The sequence below is a fragment of the Leptosomus discolor genome, chromosome 26 (assembly GCF_034619465.1).
Source record: "Leptosomus discolor isolate bLepDis1 chromosome 26, bLepDis1.hap2, whole genome shotgun sequence".
Taxonomy (NCBI): domain Eukaryota; kingdom Metazoa; phylum Chordata; class Aves; order Leptosomiformes; family Leptosomidae; genus Leptosomus; species Leptosomus discolor.
The window spans coordinates 1,668,279-1,694,884 of NC_141416.1; the positions used below are offsets into that span (position 1 = coordinate 1,668,279).

Below are 26,606 nucleotides of genomic sequence, written 5' to 3' on the forward strand. Positions count from 1 at the left end.
CAGCTCCTCAGCGAACCCCCAACGCCTCCAGGGCCCCCCCTCCGCGGGGGAACAGACGTCCCGCTCCGAAACGAAGGGCGAGGAACCCGATCCAGACGTGGCCAAAACCGCCCCGACGGTGCGGAGCAGCTCCCACCCTGCTGCCCCCCCAGAACTGACCGAAAGCCTGCTGAAACGCGGGCTCACGGCAGCACAGAAACCATCAGCCGCCAAACCGATGCGCCGAGAACAAAGCTCCATCGATAACATCTTTATGGCTCGTAACTCTCCCGTCATTCAGACGAAGGACCGGGCCCCCGAGGGATTTCACAGGTCCCGAACTCATTGCACAGTTCACGGAAGAGAGACCGGCGTCCGAACCAACACCGACGGGCCTGCCCACGGGGGGGCGGGGGGGCGGCTCTAACTAAAGCACCCCAGACTGGAGACGCGGTTAACAACCCTCCAGAGGCGGCCAAGCTTCCTCCCACGAGAAAGCCGCCTGGTGACAAGGATTCTTACACAAGCACCTGCCAGGGTTTAACGCCCGGAAGAGTTTCCTCCGATATTTAAAAAGTTACAATACTTTGTGTTTTATAGAAAAAGAGTCACGGTATAGAAGACTGAAATAAAAACAGTAAAAGCCACCTTCGGAGTTTGGAGGGGCTGCCTGCGACCCAGACAGGAATGCCTCCGACCGACCCGGCCTGCAGAACCAAAACCGCTCGCGAGCGGCTCCGGAAACACGGGGCCTTCGGTCAACGAGCGCGCGGCGGCTCCCGCAGCTCTCGAGTCCTGAAGCCTCCAGGCGAACAGTCCCCCGCTGCCAGCGCCGCACGGAGGAGGTGCCCAAAACCACAGCGTCTTCCTCCCGCTCGGCCATCCGTCCCCCAGGCTGTCGGGCAGAGCTCTGCCCCCGGAAGGTAGGAAGTGTCCAGAAAGTTCAGCAGTCTTTGAAAAAAAAAGACTTAGGTGTTCTCCTTTACACGTGGGTATTATATATAGCTATGATTTGCTTTCCCTAGGGCTCGTTTTATTCTGAAAAAGAAGGGAATATATTCAACTCCGGGAACTCCTCATTGTTGTAGTTGGGTCCCTGGTCTCCCAGCATCGTCAGCATGTCCTGTGAGGGTACAAGGAGAGAGTTACGACCCGGACGAGAGCATCACGGCGGGAATTTAGCGGCGGAGGCGTTCGCCAGCGCAGGTACCGCGCGCCAGGGCGGTCCCTTCCCTCCCCAGGGCCCACGGGGTTTGTGTCCGAGGCTGCGGGAGAGATTTAAGTCACGAGCGGCGACGGCACTGGCTGCTTCGCAAGCAGGAGGGGCAAGTCGTGAGGAGAGCTGGAGCTCTCAAGAGTTCAAGAGGGGAGGGGGTTGGCTTTTCTGTTAGGGTTTTTAAATCGGAGCTAGAAGGGTTCATTCGGCCGCGGAGCTGGCGGAGTTTCGCACTGATGCTGCAAGGGACCAAGACACAAAGCCAGGCCCAGCCGAGGCCTCTCGGCCCCTCCTCTCCAGTTTCAGCTCCCTCAGGTTATTCACGAGTTCGAGGCCTCACCAGATGCTACAGACTAGAGGGACAAGCTCTATCCGCCCGCCGCCCGCGCTCGGGGAGCGGAGACCATCCGTCCCCACCCGACGGGCCCACGCCAGTCCTCACTCGGGAGGTTACAAAAAGCACCGTCTTACTGAGAAGACCTCAGGCTGGTTTGGCTGCGGCTGCTGCACGTGCTGCTCCCCGGACGCCGGGCCGTGGTGCTGCCCCTGCCACTGCGGCCACATGCCCACGCCTTCGGCCGCCCGCGTCTGGAACGGGGCCGGGGTCTGCGCCGCCTCCGGGGCTGTTAAACAGAGAACAAGTCGGCAAACGACGCCCGGCGCAGGGTGGTGGTTTCTGGGATGCTTTACTGGGACTGGGAAGCGCCCAACTCCTCGCGTGTTAAAGGGGTAGGATCTCCCCTCCAGGGAAAGCCACGGAACTGCCACATGCACTGAGGCACTTGTTGGCACCCGCCTATGAACAACAAAGGCTGGGGGAGTCCCAGCGGGGTGTGCTCCCTCCCAGTCAGCTTAAAACGGCTCCAAATTCACCTGCTCTGGACGGCGGTTAAAGGCAAGACAGGCCCAGTTAGCCCAAGCAGGGATTTGGCTGTGCTCCCTGCATCCAGGCATTCCCAGCGCACACAAGGAACCGATGGAGCGCCAAGGCTGCACCGGGCTGACGCTCCCAGCTTTCCTCCGAGGGGATTTCGGTGCCACCCCAAGCTCCCCAGCGCCCCGAGCCGCACTCACTGAAGCCCGTGCCACGGCTGGCAAGGTTCGGGTAAGCAGCCCCGGTCGGGGAAGCCGTAGAGCCAGGTGGTGTCATGGGGCTGAAGGAGGACGGGGTGCCTTGGAACGTGCCCATGCTGAAGGAAGGGGGCCGGGTCTTCACCGTCTGGGATGCCACTTGCTGTAAGAGAGCAAGAAACGGGAGAGGAAGCGGTGAGACACGTTTACTGGGAACCTCATCTTCGCCAGGGTGAGAAGTTGCCGGGCTGGCCCCACAGGGGAAAGCCCACGGGCACACAGCACCGCCCCCTCGCTCCCAGTTAAAGCAGGTCGACTGACGACGGCGAGAAGGGTCTGGTAACGCAGCGGGGCCGCGGGGCCTGCACCGAGGGTTCAGGCTTTGCTACCTGGGGTGCGAACGCCGGCCGCGTCCCTGGAGCCCAGTTGGTTCCGCTGACCTGAGCTGGGTTGGAGTGGCGGGAAATCTGCGCCAAGATCCGGCCCGCTGAGGAGGGTTGCTGCTGGATGATGTTCACAGGAGGTACCATGCTGCTGCTCCTGGAAGACAGAACACACCCACTCTCAGGACACGAGGTATCACGCACAGCATGAAGGGGCACCAGCGCCACCCGTGCAAGTTACGGACGGGGGGGAACGAGCCCAGCAACGCAGGTAACTCTGCTCACGTGCCAGCGCCCGCCACGCTGCCCCGCTGCGGGCACAACCGGCAGGAGCTGCTGGGTTCGTGGGCAAGGCTGCTCTCAGCCAGCTCAGCTCCTGGGCTTCGGTCTAAGCACGTCCGAGAGGCACAGCTGTCCCACGGACAAGCCACAGAGCAGAGGGGGATCAGGGAATCGAGGCGGTAGCCGGGAAGGTGAAGATGAGGGCGAGGACTGGCACAGCAGAGGAAGGGCCGCGCTGACCGGGCACAGCCCCAAAGCTCCTGCACCTCCGACCAGGAGCAAAGCAGCCCCAGGCAGGAGAGCAGGAGCCCTTCTCGCCCCCACCCCTCAAAGAAGCCGACGCCTGGACGGGCTCCCTGTAACTGGGCTGCGGGGCAAGGCTTTGGCAGCGGGGGGGTTACAGGGGTGGCTCCTGTACGAAGTTTCCCCCACGTCCGATACAGCCCATGCCGGCCGGCTTTGAGACGGACCCACCGCCGGCCAAGGCCGAGCCCATCAGCGACAGCGTTTTTCGCCTCTGGGATAACGTATGTAAGAGAGTGAAACAGTTGTGGGGCAGCAGGAATTGCAGCAAGTGAGAGGAGGGAGAATGTGGGAGAGAAACACCCTGCAGGCACCCCGGGCAGGGCAGAAGGAGGGGCAGGAGGTGCTGCAGGCGCCGGAGCAGCGATTCCCCTGCGGCCTGTGGGGAAGACCCCGGTGAGGCAGGCTGTGCCCCTGCAGCCCGTGGGCGGGGGAGCAGAGGACTGCCTGCACCCCGGGGAGGACCCCACGCCGGAGGAGGTGGGTGCCTGAAGGAGGCTGTGACCCCGTGGGAAGCCTGCACCGGAGCAGGCTCCTGGCAGGACCTGTGGCCCGTGGGGAGAGAGCAGCCCCCGCTGGAGCAGGTTTGCTGCTGGTGACCCCATGAGGGGGCTCACGCTGGAGCAGTCGGTTCCCAAAGGACGGCACCCCATGGAGGAGACCCACGTTGGGGCAGTTCATGGAGAACTGAACCCGTGGAAGGACTCACGCTGGAGAAGTCACGGAGGACCTGGGCATTTTGGCCAGGGTCAACCCACCACACTCCCCCCGGACTTTCTGCGCATCCTACACCGAACACGTTTATGGACAATCCCCGCCCCGCAGGGAGAGGCTGAGGACACTCAGCAGTGGCGTGAGGACACCCGGACAGGACAGGAATGAGCGCAGGAGAAGCCAGAAGGAACACGAGGCCATTCAAAGCACGGCACGGGAAGCCTCACCTGAAGTTCTCGGCAGGTCGCGACGGGGTGAAGGTGTTTCCCTGCGTAAAGAGGGGCTGGTTGGCAGGCACCGTGCTGGCCGGAATGGCTTTGTTCTGGTCTGCGGAGAGAGGCCGACGCACCTTAGGGCTGAGAGAGTCTCAGCAGCAGGAACAGGGACACAGAACCAGTCGCCAGAGACAAGCCCGTGTAAAGGAAAACTGTTCTGAGCCAAAGCAAACACAACCCTTCCTTATCCAGACACGCACTCCAGATGGTTTTGTAAAAGCCTGTTTAATTCGATTTCCTCTCCATTTTCTAATAAACTTGCATTAAGGTCCTCTGGGGCTAGAGCATCCACGACTTGCAGTGCTCAGACCAGGGACACTGAGAACTGCTCTCGAGGGACGAGCAGGAAGGACCAGGCCACGGCAGGCAGCAAGACCAGAGCAAGAGCCACCCCACCACCCACCCCCTCCCCAGCAAAACGGCGGCTGCGGGACAATCCACTGCCACAGCAGCACCTCAGCACAGACGGGAATTACCCACCCAGCACCAAAACCAGCACTGTCCCGCACAACGCTGAGCCCCTGCACCAGGGGCTGCCCCGAGCGACTCGGGAAAGAGCACCGAGCGCTCCGACCGAAGCCGAGAAATCGGCTAAAGACGCGACGTGCCCCTGGCCGTGCCGCGCCGCCCAGCGCTCCCCTACCTGTGTTGATCCCGCTGTAGATTTCGCTGAACCTCGGGTCCCGCTCCTGATTAAAGAGGCTCTCTGCCTTCTCCAGGGGCTTGCTGTGCTCCGGGCCGGCCGCAGTCACAGGCTGAACGGGAACCTGGGAGCGGGTACGAGCGGGAGCCGTTAGTACCTCGAGCACGGGGGGGGAAGGCAGCGGCGCCGCAGCCGGCGCGGAGAAAACGGCCGAGGGCTTCGCAGGCAAAGCCCTCGCTCCGCTCTCTGGACTCCTGCGCGTTTTTATTGGGATGATGTGGCCGTTTAGGGCTGGCGGCGCCAGCGGGGAGGGTGCTGCAGGGGCCGATCAAAACCAAGCCGGCAGATGCAGCAAAACCCAAAGGCAGAACACCTTCCTCTCCCAAACTCTCAGCAGCCTCCCGTCCATCCGGTGTGGCCACCTCTAAAGCCCCAGCAAAAGGCAATTTAATAAAGCAGGACAACGCACACGAGGAGTAACCAAACCCCGAGTCGATTTACCTGCGAGTGGTCATAACCAGACAGGCTCTCTCTTCCCGGGACCACTTCCAGCTCTGTCTGTGGTGGTGGCTGCTGCTGCCTAAAATAGAAAGTCTCTGTAACAGGAGAACACCGGCTGCTCAAAATGATTGCCAAGGGAACAGATAGTCTGTGGTTACACCAATGATTCATTAGCCCAGAGGAGTTCATTGCTGCAGAGAGGAAAGTTTGGGGAGGAAGGCTATGTGACAGGAGGGCAGAACCAGCGAGAGAGGCACGGTAAAAGGAGCTGAGCACCTCCTGACCTTGAGGGCAGCTGTGCTGTGCCCATCTCCAGGGGAAGGCTGACACTCTGCCCCAGCTGGGGCCTCTGCATTGAGTTTGACAGGGCAGGCCGAGACTCCTGGCTCGAGTTCCTTTAAAGCAAAGAAAGAAAGAAAGAAAAAAAAAAAATGTATTTTAAAAATACTAAACGAAAACAAACAGCTGGCTACTGCGGGCAGGAGCGCGCGCCTGTCTCGGACAAGATTGGAAGCTTTGCTTTTGCAAAACCTGTGCGAGTGAAGGATCCTGCCACTCGGTTTCCGTGGTCTCTGAAAGGGGCGGGGGGGGTGTCACGTAATGCAACGCTGCCTGCCAGGAGCCGCAGGGCTCTGCCCCCTCGCCGCTGAGCAAGGGAGCGGTTCATAACCTACACCAGGAGCACGGCCAGATCTGCAGCATCCTTAAAGCACAAGCAAAGGTTGTAGAAAGCTAAAAATCCCCGAGGCTTCCATTGAGCTCTGTCAGACACTCCAGAGCTGGAGCCCGCAGAAACCACCAGCAGTTTTAGGTTCTAAGCCCAAGACAGCGGTAGAGTTCTTTACGCCCCTCTGTCAACCGGCAGAAGTCAGTTAATGTTTAACTCCCACGAGAAAGGAATAAAAATCCAGCGTTTTCTCGACAGTTCTTTTGCAAGCTGCTGCTTCAGTAGTACCTGATCTCGAAGATGAAACAGTACAGACCACCTAGCAAAGATGCACACAGAGAAAACGCGCCTCAAACACAGCCACGACACAGACTGCTGCTTCTCCGGCCTGAATTTATGCCGTGCTTTTCGAAGGCGTAGTATGGATGTGAGAATGGATGCGTGTGGAATGAATGAGTTCAAAGAGATACCGCTAACACCGGGACAGGAATTAAGGCCTGTATCAGATCTGCATCAGATTTCAGCCCTGCACTGAGGGATTTGTCACTGCTCAAGTCTTAATCCTTCCTCCTCAGGAAGCACCAGCTGCAGGAAGGGAAGGAGCACTCCCTGCGCTCTAGGACTTTGTCTCTTGGCAAAAAAATCCTGGCTTTTCATTTGCCCACAAGCACTCTAGCCTCCCGTTCGCCTGGCTGGAGAGACTCCATTTGCTGCGCCCACCAGGCCCGCAGCCACGAACCACGGGCGGGCACCTTTTTTATTTATTTATTTATTTATTTTTCTTTATTTCAGTTGCAGCTCTTCTGCAAGGGGCCTGGAGCTCTCGCTCGTGGGAAGAGAGCGCAGCTCTGGTCGCTCCCAAAGGGGATGCGCCAGCCCGCTAGAATAGGCGAGAGGGGAAAAAGAAGAGAGCAGCAATGAAAGCCTCCCCCGCTGGAGCTTGTTTCCGAATCCAAGGAACAAAAACTACAGCAGCGGAGAAAAATAAAGCGTCTGCCCCCTACCATCCGCTGCCGACAGCCCTGCTCGCGGGAAAAGCCACCCTCGGGAGCAGCAGCTGCCCCCCCCGGACTGTCGCAGGAGTCCAAGAGCTGCACTCCCCGGCAAGACTTCCCTAATATCAGCTCCGAACGCAAACACAGACAGGAGAGCGGCTCCAGCACCCAGCGTTAAAAAAGGCACTGCCGGCGCTGAACCTCGGCAGCTCGCTCAGCCGTACAACCGCGACAGCCAAAGGAATTGCATTCCCGGCACTTTATAGTCCTCTAGTGCCTGCCACGGCCCAGGGAAAGAGCGCTCACGGGACCCAGCAATTTCTCCAGGGCCTCAGCAAATGGATGGGAAGTTCAGTGAGGGGGAGAGGCCGAAGCTCCCGCAGTTCTGCGCTGCCGGTTGTGCCGGGACAAGGTCCCAGCGGGTTCGTGCGCTATCACTGGTGGTTGGCAAGTCATTTCCGTGTACATACTTGACGTTGGTGTTGGTACAGATGATGTACTCAATTTCATCCGAGTAGGGGTTCTGGAAGGTAAAGGAGCTGGTTCTCATCCAGAGCCATTCCCGGTTTTTGGATCGGAATCGGAACATGACTGACAGAACCTGGCCTTTTAACTTCACCACCTAAAAAAACGTAATGCCATCAGTAGTACCTGATAAGAGAAGGTGTTGAAGAGCAACTTGCTTCTGAGAACGAGCCACCCCCCGCTCAAACCTCACAATGGCCCTTTGCCTCCAAGCCTACCCGACCGCAGCTCGCTCTGCCCCAGCTGCGCGGGGCTGCGCTACTCCCCTCCGCTGCCTCGAGCCCCGAGTGACACGGGAGGGCAACCTAACGCCCCCTCGCTGGCCTTCGCCTTTCTGATCTCTTTGCACTGGTGAGATGTATGAAAAAGCCTCCAGCAAATGAAGCACATGCTGTTGCTCCTGATTCCAACTATTTGGACAAATGGACATGAGCAGCTACTTTTTGGAGTCATGAAAGCACAGGGGCAGTCTTACCTGCCCTGCCACAAGTCCAACGCCCTCAGAAATAAGAGTAACGACAACAGGGCAAGCAAACCACATCCATTTCGAGTTCTGCAGCACTGGGCTGGGCCCTAGAGATGAACCAGTGTTTCAGCCACAGAAGCATGGCATTCAAGTAGGCACTTTGTAGCCACGTCTCTGGCCCTAAAAGCAGACTGGACTAGCAGCCAGAGGATGAATTCAAGAGTTAGACATCGGGTGCTTCTGGTTTGTTTTGCACATTTACAGTTACGTGACTATAGCTGTAACTGTTTGCCATTGGGCAAAGGAGAAATAGCTAAGATTAATTTTTCTCTTGGTTTTCCAAGCAATTTCATCATTTTGCAAGCACCAAGACAGATTCCAGCCTCAATACCACGCTGCAAAGCGGTAGCTAAGGGTGTTGTACCTGCTGAAAGCTGTCCCGCAAAAGCTGCTGGTCTTCCGGGTGGCAGAAATCCACAATGTCTTTCCCCAGAAGTTCCTAATTTTAAAGGAAGCGAGAGAGAGATCAAGTCAGCTCGTCTGGCAGGCATGCTCCCTCTTTCAGGTCTGCCCCATTAACTCCGCTTTGGACAGGTCGTTACTGCTCCCCCCCCACCAAATCTCCGTCACACAAAGTGCAGGACCCAGCGGGCGGTATTTTAAAGAGAAACACAGCAGCAGCTGACTCACGTTTGATCTCTAACTCGGAGGCAAAAATGATCTTAATTGACAGCAGACACAACCCAGAGCCCCCCACCCTTCCAACGATCAAAGTACTTAGAAAAGAAACTGGTGGAGAAGCAGCACACGTACGGTTTAGGCCCTGGGCATTGTTTTATCAGACCTGTCAGACAAGCAGAGCCGTGATGTACGAGAGAGGGAGGAAGGGAAGGGAAGTCCGAAGGGTTTCTTGGCAAGCTCCTACCATTTCCTCACCTGCGGCTGGTAGCCAACCGTAGCCACGCACCGGTGATCTATGAAGGTGAAGATGCCTTCGGTGTTGTGCCGGGAGATGAACTCTGTCGGCTGACAAACGTTGTTCATGTCCGTGCAGTTGGGCGAGCTAGTGACCTGCAAGGTAGCAGGGGCCCGGCGTCAGCAAAGCTCACGAGAGCTGCTCGCTCCTGACCAGCCGGCCCTGCGGCCAGACCGGGGAACATCTTCAGACAGAAGAGTTTAACTCTGCGGACTTTTAGGACAAGGACCACTGCAAGGTGCTACCCACCTGGAGCCTCCCAATAGCCACGAGGCAAAACTTGCTGCCCTGGCCAGCGTCCGGGTCATCATCAGGCAGTGAAACACCTGAGGGGGAAGGGTCAAAAAATTCCAGCAAGGTTAATACAGGAAAACCTGCTAATTTCAGGGGGAAAAAACCAGGCAGTTCTGACTTCAATACATCTCTCTACCCTGTGTTCCAATTCAATATCCTTTCCCATGAAGGAATTTGGTACAGTAAGTTGCCGCCTCCTCCCTTTTTTTGCCAGAAGGGTTAAAAATCTCTGTAACTTTCAGCACAAGCCAGCATATCAGACGGCGTAATATTATTTTAATCCTCTACAATAACTCTACCGTAGAGAGACACGTCTCTGATCCGGCATCTGCAAAAATTAGCTCAATCTTAAAATAAGAGAGAGACAGTCGGAAAGCATTTGCTGGCACGTTTGGTTCCCGGCACGGACAACTTCAGCCCACACGCTCCTACAGCCGGGCACAACCGAGCGCTTCAGCCAAGCCGTTACCTGCGGGGGGCCAGGCCTTGATGTAACCCGTGCAGTGCACCACGACGTAGTGAGGCTCGCCGTCTTTCGCCGCACCCAAGCCGTTCCTTGGGAGAGAGAAACAGTCTCACTGTGCCACGCCGGGGTAAGGCGAGGGCAAGGTTTCTACTTGTGCTTTTAAAAAGCTTCCACAGAATGTCTTCAGGGTAAAAAAAAAAAAAAGAACAAAGACTCAACATAAACGCAAGAGGATCAAGAACAGAATAGGCTGGAATCTATCCCCGTTTCAAATTAACACGGGGCAACGTACACCAGAGCCCAGCAACAACAGGGGCGTTAAATCGACTTCAAATCCAACCTTGGAAAGATTCGTCTTCCCCAGGATCATCTTCCTCGACACAGTGGTACTTTGGTTCCTCTACCAGCAGAGGTAAACCCTCCTGTGAGCTGCACCCCCCCACACCCCCACCGCTCTGGTGACAGAGCTGCAGCTCCCTCTGTCCCTCGCGACGCGGCGCCCTTGCCCATCGTCTCGTATCATTTACCTGCAGCGATTCCTCATGAAGCTGAGACGATTTACAGAGACCGGATCCACCGAGCTGTTGCCACACCTGCACCAGAATCAGAAACGCGAGGGGAAAAGGCTCTTATCTTTCTTGGTCACCATCAAACCACCTTGACAATCGTGAATCAGAGGAAGGACCCTCTAAATGGGGACGACCCTTTGAATCTCCCGTCACCCAGGTGACAAGCCCTCATTCTGCAGGCTTCAAGGGAGGTGACACGCGGGGCCAGAACAAATTGTTACTTGAAAGTGGATCGTCTGAGGAGCCGTCTTTGCATAGGGCAAAGAAAAATCTCAAGAACTGGACTGCTAGCACTGTGGGGAAAGCTCAGCCACGTTCGAGCACGTCTACATCAGGCCGAGCAAAAAAAAAAACCCGCTGAAATAAAAGCGGGACAGGGCCAGGGAGCAAGTTCAGCTTCAGGCTCCAAGGAGGTTTTCCCGAGGGCTCTCCCCGTTACCTCATTCGGCAGATGAAGGACCTTCGGGAACCCATGCACATCCTCATGGACTGCTGGCCTTCCTTCTTGACAGTCCCCGTCTTCAAGTCTAGGATGCGACCTCAAGAGAGAAGAAAACCCAAGATGCTGCTGCCGGCGCGGGCCCTTTCACCCCCACAGGCACCAGGCAACGTACGAGGAAACTCGCACGGCGCAAGCGTCACCAGTGGTACCTTTAGATGCACTCTCAGGGGGGGCTGCAGGATCCTTGTTAGAGAGGCACCAGGGTTTGGTTCCTTCTACAAAGGGAAGGTTTTAATCCAAGTCCTCCGCAGGCTTTCGCGCCGCCCGCCCCACTGCCAGCCCCTTCCCAGGCTGCTTTACCTGTCAGCGCGTTCTCCGAGGTGGAGAGCTGCTCCCTCAGCTTGCCCACGTCATCGGGGTGGACCTGGTCGTACAAGGTGCTGCCAAACCACTCGGATTGGGGCTGGTTCAGGACAGGAGTCACAGAATCGGAGACGTAGACCACCCTCCCGGTCTCGCAGGACACTATGAACAGAAAGCCGTCGGCTGCCTCTAGGATCAGGTGTTTGAGTTCCTGCATTCACAGACAGACAGACAGACACGCTCTTAACTCCGGAGCCAAGCAGCTCACACCGTCTCAGCCCACCCTGGGTGCCCACCTCCCCCCACCCGCCCTTTAATCCCACCCCCCGCCCCGCTCTGAGGGCGGTATTTCCCACCAAGCAGCATCAAGCCAAGACCTGGTCAGTGAGGAAGGAGGGTTTGTAGGTGCCGTCAGTGGAGGTGTTGCCTGTGCCACGCAGGGACTTCATGTGAGACACAGCCATGCGCAAGATGGTGAGCTTGTCTGGTTTGCGGGCCAGGGCACTGCAGGTGGGCACCATATCCGACAGCTCCGTGATGTAGGCAGTCATCTTGTTCCTCCGCCTACGTTCGATCTCGCTGTGATTCTCCCTGCAAAAGGCCAGGGAGGAGGAAGACGAAGTTACCGACGGGCCAGAAGCCTCAGCCGTTTCCCCACGTCAACGCTTCCACAAGGCCAGAGTGCAAAACACAGAGATGCATCGGGGTCATCAGGAGTTAGAAGGGCTACAAGCGCCTCAACATGCTGGGCGTGCACAAAGGAACGCAGGAACAAGTGCAAGGAGGAGAGTCTACGGTTGGACCTTCTTTGCTGCGGACGAGAACCTCGCTTTCAATCACATCAGCTCCCTGGTACCTGGCGAAGGCAACGAGCTACACTCGGCTGCTCTGGCAGAGGAGAAGCTTCCCCATCAATTCCACAACACTGCAGCAAGCCAAAGGACTTCTTCCTTTGCCACGGCCTCTGCTCTCCAAGTGGGGTTCACCTCCCTTTCCTGAGGAAATCTGCTTTTGAACAGCACTGGTGCAGACAGACTAAGACACTAACACCCCACACAGTGCCCAAGGATGAACCCAAGCCCCTCCACCACCACCTTGCAGACGCCCATGCGCCTCCAACCACCAGGCCAGGGCTGCAGCTAAGACTTGGGCCCCTAAGTTACATCCGAGGAGCCTCACCTTGCAGCGCTTTTAGGATGATACTTCTCAGTAACGTCAAGAGCCTCTTACACCACCACGGCAGGAGGGAAAGCTTCAGAGCAGATATACACCTGCTCGCTCTACAGATCAAGGCCAGTGTGGATGGACCATCCAGGAGGCACAGGCCTGGGTGGTGCACGCAGACCCCTAAAGAGGCACCCCGACGAACGCCGCCCGCTTACAGGCCTTAAAGAGGTTCTTCACACCCCTTTGGCGAGTCCGCTCACCGGGCACAGGCCCCATCAACCCCCCTCCCCCCCCCCCCACCCCGAGATCAGAATGTTACTTATTTAGACTTGGATCTTTTCATCCAGCACGTGTTTAACTGGGTCACTAAGGCGGGGTTTTCAAAACAGAACTTAAAAGCCAGGTTTCCTGTATAGAAGGATGGATCAGATGCAAGGAAGCACGTGGTGGGACATGGAATGAGATGAAAGTGTTGGAAGGAACATAGACAGGCAAGTGAATTAAAGAGGGTAAATACAGAAACGAAGCGTTTATCACTACCAGGTGTGTGCAGTCATTCAGTGACCTTGCTCCTTGCAGCAAAAAAACCTGATATTCGGAAAAAGCAGCGCTTCGACTGTCACACTCACCTGCAATTCAGTTTCTCCAAACTCCCATGCTCAAGAGGGAAAACGAAGCCGCCTTCACTACAAGAGCTACTGGGAAACCACCAGACATCTCTCTCACCTCACTTCCAAACAGTCTTTACTACAGGCTCTTGCATGACAGCAACAACTGACCGCAGGGGACAGAGGAAAGGGTGGCTGCTCCTCTGCAGGAAACCCCCAGAGCACTGCTGCTCCCTGCATTCGCAGGCCCCACCTCGGCTTTCCTTATCTCCTCAAGTATTTAAGCTATGCAACACTGCAGTTAGCAGAGGCTGCTGTTTGGGGGGGTATTTTTTGATTTAAAACCAGCCAGCGAGCAATAAACTGCCCAGAACCGTGCTGTTCGCTGCACTCGAGACCGGCTTTTTAGTCCTGTGCGTTGCTTAAGAGCAAGTCCAGGGTGGAACGGTCCTAAGCAGCTGCAGAGCAAGCCTGCAAGGCGGCAAGCCACAAAACAAGCCATTCCTCACAAATCACCAGCCCTCAGCTCCAGTAACGAGCTGTGGGTGGCAAGCGACAGAAACCTCGGTGGGGATTTAAGCGGTTTTTATTTCGCAGCTTTGAAGCGTCCATTTCGAGGTGGGGTTTTTCTGCCGGGGAAACGCCGTCCTGACCACCCAGCAGCTCAACGCACGCGTTCCCAGGGCTCAATGGGGCAGCTTCGAGATGCTCCTTCAGCCATTTCAGCCACAGTCCCTCATTAGGAACTTGGGGGGCGGGGAGGGGGGGAAATAATCCTGTTTTCGGTAAGCCTGAACTGCTGTAAACTCCCGGAAGTTTTTAAGGGGTGGGAAAAAAAAACCTGACCTCAAACATTTTAATGTCTGTTTTGACAGTAAACAGCATTCCTGCAACATCACCTTACCAAGGTGAGAACAGGCCATTTGGCACCTCGATCCAGCCCAAGAGAAACTGTATTCAGCCCAGGTTAGCAAAGCTACAGCACTGGGGAAAGCAAGGGCCCAGCCACGCTCTACCCTGCGGTCTTTGGCAAACAAATCCTTTGTGTATTCCCCAAAGACATTCTCACAAGGAGACTAAATGCCTTTCCCCTCCTAATTCCAATTACACAGCGATTTCCAGAAGTCTGTTCAGCTTCAAGTCCTCTACTGCAGCAGATGAGGGAAGGAGGGGGGGGGGGGGGGGAAAGAGAAGGGATGCCTAGAGAAACATTAAGGAAAGGAAATACTCTGCTTGTCCATGCTTGAAATCTCCATTCTCCTACCTGGCAAGTCTCTCCTTATCCGCTGAACTCTGCTCATCATCAGACCTAAAAATAAAATCAGCGATCTAAGCTAAAATGGAAAAAGTTTAAAGAAATGAAAAATGGGAAGATGTACTAGGAAACCCAGCCTACAGACACGTCTGTTTTGCAGAGGAGCAGTTCCATAAAACAAAGCAGTCATTAGTTTGCAGCATTACACACCACACGGGCGCCTGCCGTCCACACCAGGCTCAAGTTGGAAGTCGCTTACCGAGGCTGCGAACAGGCAAGGGGGAGCCCTGCGTTACACAGCCTGGGGGCAGATTGTTCTGCGCAAGATTAGACCGTTAATGGCAGAGCTGGGAATTAGGGTCCCAGCCGGATTAAACTACTCTTTCTTTAAGGGGAAAAAAAAAAAAAAAAAGAACAGAAATCAATAGCCTCTTTGATAGTATTAACAAATCAGAAAAGCAGATTAAAACCACCCCAAACCCCACAAACAGCGCAGGAGTCACAGCTAGACCACGCGTTTTCGTAACGCTGCTACACAAACACCGCTCAGGACGACCCAGCCGAGAGGGCTGCCCGACCAACGGCACAGACGTCGCGTGCAGCACCTCCAGAGGGGCACGCAGACGCCCCCACCGACCCGCCGGCGCTTCCAGCCTTCAGAGAAGAGGAATCTGCAAACCTTGTTTTACAGAGGCTGCCGGTAAGTTTTGCTCCTTGAGGTCTGGCTGGCCTTGGAAAACAAATAACGCCCAAAAAGTACCGCCAGGAAAGGGGAAGGTACCACACGTGTTCGGTGAGGCAGGCGGGCAGTCTCAGAGGCTGAGCGCCTACAACAGGCACTGCGGATTTGGGGAGCATAGGAGGGGTTTTTAAGCATCAGCCAGCCGTGGTACCCCGCCACTTCCACCAGGTTTTAGTGCAGTCTTTAAAAAAAAAGCAGCCTCCGTGCTCTGTTGTGCCTCACCTCACCGGAGGAGGGAGGATCTCTACCTTAGAGCCCTGCTGACGCCCCACCAGAGAGGGGCTCTGGGCCTTCGCCGTCCAGAGGTGCCATTCAGTCCTTTGGCTGCTTTGTTCATTCCTTCCTCGCCTGCCACGTGGCTATTAACCAGGGTGACCACAGGCCACGGCGCTACAGGGGTCACGAGGAGCCAAGACCCCGCTCCAGCTGCGGCACCGCCCAGGCAGGCGGCAGAACTTTGAACCTGAAGGGCCGTGAGGCTGCTCAGCACCGCAAGCTCGCCCACAGCACCCGCTTTTCTGGTGTCTGGCGTTACCACAGCACTGAAATGTCTCATTAGGGTCTACTATACCTGAAGTTCCCAGAGCTCACGACTTAACACCGGGGAACAAAGTTACCCGAGGGGGGCTGGCAAACGCACTTCTAGTCTGCTTGACTTCGGAGCGAGTTAAACCCCTCAAAAGGCTGGAGGACCACAGCTTAGAAGCCCCTGCTGGCCCCGTGGCAGGTAACAGCGCGACCGTGACCTGAAATTTCGGCTTTGCGATATTTTTTTGTTGGCCACTCTGCATCGAGACTCCGACACAGGTTTCTAGCTCTGGCTGAACCATCGCAGAACAGACACTTTGCACGTTTCTAGACCCCCAGTGTCAGCACGTGAACTCACAGGGAAAGGCCCCTGCACCCACCACCATCCCCGGCTCACCCTGGGATGGGATCTGCCCTGCTAACCCTCAGGCTCCTTGACACAACACGCTGGGCGGTCCTTTCCCCAGTGTCCTCAATCACTTGAATTTTAACTCCTATTTCAGGAATTTCTGAAGGCAGATCCCTCCTTAAGACAAGTCACTAAGCACAGTATCTTGGCCATTAGCCTGTATTTACTCATTTCATCTCGTGGCAAGACATGGCATGAGGTGCCTTGGTGCTGAGGGGACACCCTGGAATTTACAGCACTGTGGAATGCCCACAAAAGCACCTCACTTTGACAAAAACATCAGACATCAACACAAAATAAACCCATGAAACATTTAAATCGAGTTCCAGGGGCTGTAAAAATACCATGAGGTCAGTCCCAGCACTAGATGGTACAGAGCTACGTTCAGACACCAACGGGTAAACAGAGTCAAACTATTGCCTATGATGTTACTGCGCCCTCTGATCTCCAGAAAATCCCCCGTCATAGAGAAAGCTTCTGCCTAGCGCCCCCCAAAACACAACATTTGCCGGGAAACCCTGTTCAAGCAAAACTTGAACTAAGCATGAAACTCATCTCTGCAAGTTTCTTGAGCAGGAGAAAAGAACGAGAGTCCAAGGCAACAGCTGAAAGAAACGTTGAAAAAGAAGAAGGTAATTTCACCAAACTCATAACGAACTGGTCCAAAAAGCCACCAAGGAAAACGTCTGGCTCCTTTGGCGCACCTTCCTTCAGAGAGAGAAAACCTAACGGCTGGTTACGGAAGGGTGCTGCAGGACCCCTCTTACATGAGGGTTGTTTGGCACCAAAAGCTTCAAAAACTGCATCACAGCAGGTTCTTACCTGGCAAATCTCTCTTTATCGTTTGGCATGGGGTCATCATCACATCTAGAAGGGGGAGAAGAAGAGTTCTTAGAGCGGTTACACTTACTTCTTCCCCAAAGGCACCGAGAGAAGAACAAGGTTCAACAAGGGCTGGTGTTAAAAAGGCAAACTCCGCTGCACACGTGCAATCCAGAACCACGCTCTTCACTCAACTACAGTTTATTTTTATCACCTTGATGTTGTTTCCCACCTCACGTTCACATCAAGGACAGTGGCACCACGCTCAGCAATCCAAGCACAACCACACACAAAGGAACAGGTTAAACGGCGCTTTGGAGATGCAGTTGGCCCAAATCAAGACCCTCATCCAGAGGATCTCGGGGGTAAACCCTGCATTCCTCAGGACTTATCACCTCCAAGCCGCTCCGCAGCCATCTTTGAAAGACTGCAACCTATTACAGTTGTCCAACCCTAACCCGTGCAGCGAGGCTACAAGCGAACGACACAAGATCTTCCAACTCTTCTGTGTTCCATATGGATCACGAGAGGATACTTGCAGCCTCGCCAGCTCCTCGGCACTAAGGATGTCTCTGTAACCGAAGCATCCTTACACCAGATGAGAATTCAGCAACACGTGTCTGAGGCACTAACAAAAGCTCAGCGTCTCGCTGCTGGGCCGAGAAGCGATTTGGCAGAAGATTGGGTTTTCTCCCCAATCGAGAGGGGGGCTTGGCCAGCAGCGCTGCTCCTCCAGCGCAGCGCTGGAACAGCCAGCGGCCTGCTGGAAGCATTCATGGAAACTGTCGAATCTTTCGAGGCGCTGGGATCGAACGCAGCGACATCGCCACGGAGGCCTGCAACGCCAGGGCTCGCAAGGCTCGCTTCTTCAGCCGGCCTCAGCCCGCTGCGGGGCCCAGCAGGGAGGCTCGAGGTGGAGGCTGCGTCCAAAGGAGCACCGGGACCCTCTCCCAGCCACGGCCCCTTCTCCGGGCTCACAGGCCCCATGTGCGCAGCAGCTTTGCTTTGGCATCAGCTGCAAGGCTGGAAGAATACTGCTGACTAGGAGAAAGGGAAGAGTTTAAGGAAGGGGAGTGCTGCCTCCTTCAGCCTCTCCCCACTTCCCTCTGGAGAGGACAAGCCACCTGAGCAGCACGCTCCTGCTCCGAGGGGAACGCACAGACCCACCTAGACCACACAACAGAAACTGCAAGGTGCCACGTTCTCCCTCACCTGAGGAATTTACTGTTCCCTTCTCCGTCATCATCAAAATCAAGCCTGAAAAAAAAAAAAAAAATAAGCAAGAAGGTAATTATTAACCAACCAGTTTCTCCTTCACACGCTGCTTTTCCACCTGTCCCTACGGGGCTGCAGAGGACTCTTGAAAGGAAGATTCAAGCACTCCCAGGGGCTGATGTGAAACAACCCACGAAGTCTAGAAGGGAGTTTCCTTCACGTGTCAATGGAAACGGAGCCAGGAAACAGTTCAAAAGAGAGAAAGCCCACTTGGAGCACCCACTGCGTCACAACCTCCTCCACCAAAAGCCCTGCTTCTCCCACGTGGAGCCCAGCAGGCTGCCACGACCACTCCTCGCTCCCACCTCACGAGCCTGGATCTGTTGCATTTGTATAAAAACAACAAGGCAAAACACTTCAAGAGTCAAAAAGCTCAGCGCGGTGACCTGCGGAGTTTGGGCTCTTAGCTCAACAGCGGACGACGTCACTGTGTTTGCTCTAACAGGGTCAAAGAAACATCTCTAACAGGCGTAGGTGGGAGGGCAGAGGCAAAGCTTTGCACCACGCTCCCCTCCTGGATGGAAAACTGCAGCACCGCAGCGTGCGTGTTTGTCAATGAAGTGCGAGGAACAAGTAGCAGACGGTGTGGGAGGAGCTGCAGGGGAGTGGGAGCATCAGCGCCTGGAGGTGAAGGGAAGAGTTTGAGCAACTGGGGGGGGGGGGGGGCGGGGACAGATTTTAATTAGTTTGAAAATTAAAAGGAAATTTCTTGTGCCAGGAATTTTAAGAGCAGCCACTCAATATCCTTTTAATTTGCAAAGGCATTTTTAGCAAACAAAAAGCCTCCCACAAGCACACTGTGGCTTCCCCCCACCCTCTCCCAGAGAGGGCCCAGTCGCAAAGGTCTGAGGAAGGCCCCAACGTTCGCGTTCTCCGTTCCTCTACCTCTCTTGCAGCAACTGGCTTGTCTCGCTGCTTCAGCCACTCCCGTTTCACTCTCAATCCTTGGTGAGCAACCCTCTTCTCCTGCGAGATGCAACTCGACTGTTTAATCCCCTTTTGATATGTAATACAGAACCTGGCTCTAATGGCACAAAGCACACCGCTCCAAAGCAAGAGGACGGGATACAACGCACCCGGAGGAACCGGGAAACTCTTCTTTGCTTAGAAGCAGACAAGTTTCCTCATCACAGGGCTGACCGCTCTTTGAAGAGAGCAAGGCTTCCTCAAAAAACACACTTCACACACACGCCTCCCCCCCCAAAACGAAAGCCACCAGGCGCACAGAGCACACACTCACCCGGGACGCCTCTTGCTGGCTCTCTGAACGATGGCTCCCGCGGCTTGGGCACCCGGGCCAGGGTTCCCAGAGCTGACGGCTGCACCCAGCGAGGAAACATCTGATGCCATTTCTAAACAGGAGAGTAGAAAAAGAAAATAGACCAGTATTACGTCAAATCCCCCTCGAGTTCAGAGGGTGGAGTGTCCTCCACATACAGCTCCCACTAAAAGCGACCGCCTTTCAGCATCTGAGCGGGACAGATTTTGTGCAGGGCGCGTTCCCAGCCCTTTCATCCACGGCCTCGCCAGGGCCTGCACCGAGGGTCCGTTCCAAGCTTTGAGCACACGCTGTTTCCATCAGCCCAAGCGCTCAGATCGCTGAGCTGAAAGATGTGGTCTCCTTCGCAGCCAGAGGAGGAGTCGGCGTGGGCAGGGGCTGAGCCCGTCCTCCTCCGCCAGCTGCACGGGTACGCAGAAGGGGAGGAGAGGAGCTGCGGGTTTGCCCAATAACGTTAACGCCGCCTCTTGAGGAGGGTTTATTTTCCCAACCTAAGAGACAAAGAACGAGGCAAGACGCTTTTAAGGCACCTGGAAAACCACGATCTTCCAGACAGTCATTCCTATCCCGCAGCGGTGCTGACCTGCGGGCACCGCAGGCGCGATCACCCGTCGCTGCCTACGCTCCTCCGCAACGGGCCCCGCACCCAGAGCAACAGAACGTCATTTCGGGGAAGAACTGATACACCTCCCTCACACACGACAGCAGTCTTTCTCGGAACCAAAACCCTTGTGTTTTACATGCAGACAAGTTTCATAAGCAGCAGGACACCTCATCAATGGTTTCCAAGAGATGAAACAGGCGGGTCACGCTCTCGAGAAGCGTGGAACTGGCGAGGCTTCAGAGACCGCGCCACGCGTACTGCAGCGCTGCTTCGAGAGGTTCCTCGCAGACCCAACATTCGAGAAAACGAGAAGTCCGCTCCGAGGTGGGAATAGCAGCCCTTTGTGGTGGCCGGGAAAGAAAAGCATCCAAGTGGAGAACTTGAACGCGGGGCCCTCACAAGCCGGACAGAGGCCCCAGCCCGTTAGGTGTTATGGGTTTTTTTCCACAGAGAAAGCGCAGACCTCTGCTCTCCACGCAGCCACGTGCCCACTGAACCACTTGTTTTTAAAACAAGTTATAAGGCATTTTTTTCATGTTCCTGAAATAACTCAGCTCTGCGCTCATTTTAATGGCTGTGGTTTTTTAACCCGCCGCTAGACTGCAACCAAAACCATTGCTCCAGCCAGAGAAATCTCCACCACAATCCTCGCAAACCAAGTTGTGAGGAGCACCTCGAAGGTAGACAAACCACTTCTGCTTTAGCCAAGTGGAAGGGACCAAAAAAGAAACCACCCCAATGCTCACAAAAAAAAAAAAAAAAAGCCGATCGCTGGGGTTCCCAAACCACAGCAAAGCGGTACACGGATGCAGAGAGCTGCCCGTGCCTGAAACGCTGCCAGAACCCGCGGGACAAAGCAAAGAACTGAAGCCAGATTTAACAAATATGGCAACAAACCGGGGCTTGAGCTGCGAGGCTGTCAAACCTTCGCTTCGCCGAGACCAGGAGGCTACGGCTCGACCCGTAAAGCAGAGCTATACTACAGCGAGCTTCCGCGTGAGCGTCTGTTTTTATTTCTCCCCTCGAACATAAAACAGCCTTTTGTATTCCCAACATCAGGAAAAGAAAGGGAAAAAAAAAAAAAAACAAACCCCATTTTCAACATCGTAGACACGCCTGGGTTTAACAAGGATTTTCCCAGCTCCCGAAGCCAGATTCCCATCCAAGAGCAGTTTAATCTCAGCAGCACTGCCCGAGCTGGACGGTGGTTCGCTTGCAGCTACGAGCAGCGCTGTGCAACAGCCCAGCCACCGCCGTGGTGCGGCCGGCTCGCAGCGACTGCTCCAGCTCTCACAAAACATGTTCCAAAACTTCTGGTATTTCTTAAAGAAAATTAAAGAAAAAAGAAGTCTCTTTTAGCACAGTAATACTGCTAGCCTGTGTTACTGCTCGATTGGTTTTTCTCCGAGCAGCTGGCATGGCTGAAGAAGTTTCTGCCTCGCCAGCCCATAGTGTTTCCCAGGGGTGATAAAATATGGAACAAGCATCCAGCCGAACGCTCGGCAGCTGACGGGGCCCACAACAGTCCCAAACAACAGCGTGAGCGAGCACACCCAACCACAACACCACCTACAGCAACACCAACACGGGGAGTGCTCTGAAGTTTCAAAAAAACCAGTTGAGGACAAAGAACCAGGTATGGAAAGAGACTGGTGAAAGGCTGTCTGAGGGTGGCGTATGGGAATCCATACGGTCTCCATCGGGAAACGGGTCCCTGAGCGATAAAGTCAAGTCAGCTGATGCGATGCACCGAAAAGAAGCGGAGGTTGGCCTTCCTCACCCTCCGTCCTCCACACCGGGACCACAGACCTTCCCCACCGCCTCTCCGTCCGATTTCAGGTCACTTGGACACCTCTGAGCCCCTTCCCTCACTTCTAAGTGACGTCCCAGGGTGCAGAAAGGGCCGATATCAAAGGTCTTTGTTTAGTGCAACGTGGCCCCGAGTGCAAGTAAACCGGGTCAGAAGGTTTATTCCTTTTCCCCAGGAGCCTGTGGCTTTTTGACACACGTGTTTAAATGCCGCGGTCTGAGCAGAAACATCGTTTCTGGAGCACAGCAGATAATCACTTTATTCAGGAGAGAGGAATGTCCGCTTTCGGGCAGGGGAAGGAAGTGACACTGCGCTGTTCCTCTGCAGATCAACCTTTAAAGAGGGCTGGGGGCAGGGAGGGCGTCTTTGTTTGTTTTTAAAGGCCGCAGCCGAGGCTCTGCTCTTTCCAAGGAGCCTGCCGCGCGGGCCGGCATCTCACCGTCGCGTGATGAAACCCCTTTCCCTCGGGCTTCAGCTTCCCACTCGGAAACGTTTGCCTCTCGTGGTACAACGTGCCCTTTCACACGTGGAAGAAAACAAAATATCTTGACATCTGGCGAGGCGAGTCGGTAATATTTTGTTCTGCGTACTGAGGGGGAGCATCCACACGGTTACGTTCTCTTTCACGCCACCCTCGGCCTCTCTACCACAGCCTCACCCCAAGAACAGCGAGAGCACGGGGCAGGCGGGCAGGGTGGGAAGGGGTCTTGGTTTTTCACCTGTCAGAGTTTCGAGGACACTCACCCTTCCTTCCAAACCCCCGTTTTCCCCCGATCCAAACGCGGGCCGTGTAGCAACACTACGCTGAGGCTACCCGAGGCAAAGACCCAGCTGAGGGAGTCGACCAGCTCTAAGCAAGCCTGGTGCGTCCCAGCCTCCCAAACCCCAGATGCGCAACTGAAAACCACCGTCACCAGGAAAGCTGCCCACCAGCTCTTCAAAGCAGCGACTAGCAGCCCCCAGGGACCAGGAGGCTCAGCCCTGACCCAACACACCGAAGGCCAAAGTGGCCAGAACAAAGTTTTCCAACTTCTCCAAAATAACAAAAGAGGCAACGAACACGTTCCTTCGAAACAACCAGTGTTGGGAGCTACAGGACCAGCGGTCATTTCCCTATCGAACGTGGCTTCTTCAAAAAACAGATGTGCCACCCAAAGTCCCAGCCCATCTTTCTCAGAGGGCAGGGCGGGTTTCGCAGCGTCCCTGCCGCAACAAGTAATATCCTCGGTCAGTCGCCGTTCCAGCCCTCTCCAGAAGCAGCCCCGGCTTGCCTTTAACATGTGCTAAACCTAACTAGGGCCAGAAGAGATAAGCAGAGGCAGCGCAGAGAAACTGCGGGTCCTCGTTTGTCACTGAATAGAAATCTGCGAGCCCAACCCCAGTTCGGCCAACAGCTCGACCCAGAAGAGAAGAGGCTGGAAGATGGCGAAGGGAATGTCATCTCCAGAGCCAGACTTCCAGCCCCGCTCTCCTGGGAAGGGCTCTGTTGCAACTACTGGCATCTCAACAGTGAAAAAGCTTCAGAAATAAAGTCACTGAAAATATTGCGAACGGTGATTTACGAGCTGGGCCTGCCACAGCTCTTGGATGCGTTTTTGTTGCACCACTTGGTCGACTACAGCCAGGCGCTGCACAAAGGCCGGTGAAAACGGCGGGTCCCGCTGCACGGTTCTGGCCCAGGCTGTTCACCAGGCTCGGCGTCAGCCAGCGCGTTCTGGCACGGCAAGACTGAGTATAAACCTAACCATGAGCGAGCTCCCCAAAAAGCCACGGGAGTTTCGAGCAGGTTTGGGAGCGGAGGACAGCTGCCGAGCCAGGCTGCTACTACCCCCTCCCCGCCGCCTGCATTTCACTCACGACTGGAAGGCTTCGCTCTGAACAGCGCACGTGGCTTTGTATTTACAGAGTGTCTCAATTTCTGTGTCTCAGGTACATGAAAGATTTATTTTTGGAAGTAGGTGGGAGGTTTCTTGAGGTGGTTTGAACTCCCATGCAATGCCAGCTCAGCGCTTCCATCCCCACGGGAACCTGCTCCAAGAAGCGTTACACAAGTTCGCTAAAATCACCAGAAAAGAAGGGACCCTCCACTTTCCCCATGTGTGAAATCACACATCCATAAAAGTAAATGTTTGAAGCGAAGCTTCACCCAACCAGCACCAAAAGTGTCCCAATAGTCGAAGTTAATACGAAAACCTGTAAAGTGAGGCAAGTGAGGCAAGTCACTCTGCTCTTCTTAATCCCTCCTCACGTTTCCTCCCAGTCAGTGGAGGCTATTCACTCTTCACTCCTAACCAAGAGATTTCAACAACATAAAACCTGCTTCAATTGGCACAGCTGAAAGCTTTCAATCCCGCACTCTTCACAATTTAAGTCTTTTTCAGTTCACCAAGCCCAGGGAGCCGTGTGGTGGCTCACCTCAGACGAGGCAGCAGGAAGGTTTTGCAGATTTCTTTCTCAGCAAGTTTATCTGAGCACAGAGAAGCGCTTTATCCCCCTCTCCCAGGCCTGAGGTGACCCGCTTTGCCCGTGTAGCATTTCCAGGAAGGGCAGAAGGCCCAGGAGGGCACCGCAAGCTGCGGTTTGAACGCTTAAAATAAGCTCCAACTCACGGTTGTGGCCAGTTTGCCCTGCTCAAACTGTGAGGACATTGAGATTCGGGGGCACTACCCAGTATCCACTGCAGCCCTGCAGTCTGTTTCTCAACATCAAGAGGACCCAGCTTCTAAAGAACAATTGTCACACGTTGACCAACAACCTCTGCCTGTACAACGCTCAAGCAGACTGTCCGTATCTCCCCCCCCCGCCGCCGGTTTAAAAGGGCCAGGCTGACATTGGCCAGCCAGTCCGCCTGTAGTCACAAATATTAAACACAGATGTGGAAAGTTCTTTCTTTTCTCCTTGAGAATTGGTTTAAAACTTTCCTATTATGCAAAACGTCACGCGGCTCCGAAGGCCGCGCTCACCCAGGCCCTTCGCAATACACCAACGGTTCAGAGCCACGAGGATCTGCCTCTCTCATCCACTGCAGTCTTACAGAGCTGGCTCAGAACGTACATTTTCCATTCTTACCCCAAGCAACAGCGTTTATTTTCCCCCCCCCCCTTTACATTTAGCCACGCATCCTTTGTCCGCCAAACCGCACCACCTCACTCCAGCCCCACGCTGGCGGGAGAAGCGGTGAACTTCCCGACCATCCCACACCACCACCGACACACACGACTACGGTTTCACCACTCGCAACAATCCCACTGTTTCGTGGGACGCCGCTGTGAGCCAAAAGCGTATTTTGCTGCGGGATGGGATCACAAGTTTGACAGTTTCCATGTCGGATGCGTTTCTGCTAGGCTGAATCGGGAATTCTTGGGGTTTTTTCCTAACACGCCACCTCTAACTTCTGATTGCTGAAGAATTTCAGATCGTTATGTGAAACCACAACCACGTATTTCCAGACACCAGTTCTGCCCCCTTGCCTCAGAATCACCACAGACAAATGACCCAACGTGTTTTCCTCAGTATTTAAAGCCACAAAAGCTTCCTATATCCTTAGAACGAAAAAAAACCCATCCTTTAGAAGTTACATTGAACAGTGCTCGATAAACCTGAACACGCCACATGGCCCAAGACCTCGCCAGCCTCAAGCCACAAGCAAGAACAGTCAGAAACCACAAGCCAAAAGAAAAAACCCCAAAAACCCCACAGAAGCTCAAATTCTGATCTCAGACACCACATTGTAAATCCACTGCGACTTCAGGGACACTGGATTATTCCAGGTAGAGACTAATTTCAGAGCAATTCAGCCAGAATTCTGACAAAGCCAAAACAATTCGATTTTATTCGGCAAGCGTCAGATATCTCCAGCTTCCTCCGAACAGGGAGTCACCCCTTGGTTATCGACCTGAGGGAGCAAAAGTTGAAAGTATATTCTGCTTTCTGCTGACACCCACACCCTTGGTTATGCACCCTCAGCTCAGCAGTTTAAAGGAGAGCTGGAGATTTCTAAAAATCCTTTTCGAAACAGCACATTGGGTTTTGTCTGTTGTTAATTAAGAAAACCTCAATGAAACATACAGCAAAAAAAAAAAAAGGGTCTAAAACTAACATAAACCATGAAGGACGACAGACACAAGCGAGCTCCACTAGTGCCTGCTCCCTCACAGGAGGGCGATGATGGAAACCAGAGCCCAGCACCAGGTACACCAGACCAGCGTGTGCAGGGCCCACACCAACCCCTGAAGCTCAGGGAGCGGAGATGAGCACGGACACCTTCCTCCCCGCCACAAGCAGCTCACACACCGTTTCCTTCTCCCCTTCCAGCTTACCTCCTTTCCAAACCAGCCTGCCACTCAATGAAGAGCTTCCTTTAAAAGTTTCTGCCACTTGACAGCCCCGCTGGTTCTCCAAACCCTCCCGGAGCACCCCAAGCCGGGTCCCTCAGCGCCCTCTCCCCACACTGACTCCCTCATTTCTTCTCACGGGTGCCCCCCACCCTCCCACCACCCACAGGCCCCTCCTGACCCAGCCCCAAACCCCCCCAACCTCCAAATAACACCCCTTGGCTCCCCCAGAACGCCTCCCCCGACCAAGCCTCCCACCCCATTAACCCGGCTCCTCGAAAGCCTCCAGCCCCGTGACACACCTTCGACCCACCCCAAAACTCCTACGGCTCAACCCGGGCCTCCTCCACGAGCCCTGTAGCCCAACCCAGCCCCTACTAACGGCCCCACCGGCCCGGTCCTCCCACCCAACCTCCCTCCGCCGAGCGCTGCCTCTCTCAACGCCGCCCCAGCAGCCCCCAGCCCGGCCCAGGGTCCCCTCAGGCCCCCGGGACGCCCCAGCCCGAACCCCCCAGACCCGACCCGACCCGCCCCCCCCCGCTCCCCACGACTCCCACAACCCCCCCCCCGCAGCCCCCCGGCCCAGACGCCCCCGGCTCACCCGGGTTGGCGGCGGTAGCTGCCATGGCCGGTGCGGGCAGGC

The 26,606-nt window shown here is 55.3% G+C and overlaps 1 protein-coding gene across 5 annotated transcripts; it reads right to left on the reverse strand.

Annotated features, from left to right (window-relative positions):
• On the reverse strand, positions 1–26,606 carry ARNT (aryl hydrocarbon receptor nuclear translocator). 5 transcript variants are annotated; one of them, XM_086478547.1, is made up of 24 exons: positions 26,565–26,606; positions 19,177–19,288; positions 17,874–17,918; positions 16,662–16,706; positions 14,170–14,214; positions 11,508–11,721; positions 11,128–11,341; positions 10,977–11,042; positions 10,765–10,864; positions 10,284–10,349; positions 9,760–9,845; positions 9,246–9,322; positions 8,957–9,091; positions 8,445–8,519; positions 7,500–7,651; positions 5,652–5,762; positions 5,368–5,446; positions 4,867–4,990; positions 4,176–4,275; positions 2,656–2,806; positions 2,270–2,429; positions 2,069–2,071; positions 1,667–1,818; positions 1–1,102 (listed from the first exon to the last, which is right to left on the reverse strand). In XM_086478547.1, the coding sequence occupies exons 1-24, from the start codon at positions 26,587–26,589 to the stop codon at positions 1,013–1,015; spliced, it is 2,427 nt and encodes an 808-aa protein (XP_086334673.1). In that variant the 5' UTR covers positions 26,590–26,606; the 3' UTR covers positions 1–1,012. The 5 variants fall into 5 exon arrangements, with proteins under 5 accessions (XP_086334673.1, XP_086334672.1, XP_086334675.1 ...); XM_086478546.1 differs by lacking the exon at positions 2,069–2,071; XM_086478549.1 differs by lacking the exons at positions 2,069–2,071; positions 10,977–11,042 and having other exon boundaries at positions 2,656–2,800.

Bases quoted from the DNA above. Each gene is read 5' to 3' on its own strand.
- ARNT (XM_086478547.1), bottom strand. From the start codon at position 26,589: ATGGCAGCTACCGCCGCCAACCCGG. The intron at 11,722-14,169 runs GTAGGAGAATGG...GGCCTTTTGCAG, and splicing joins GATAAGGAGAGACTTGCCAG to GGAGAATCACAGCGAGATCG. The intron at 9,092-9,245 runs GTGGGTAGCACC...GCTACCTTGCAG, and splicing joins TGGCTATTGGGAGGCTCCAG to GTCACTAGCTCGCCCAACTG.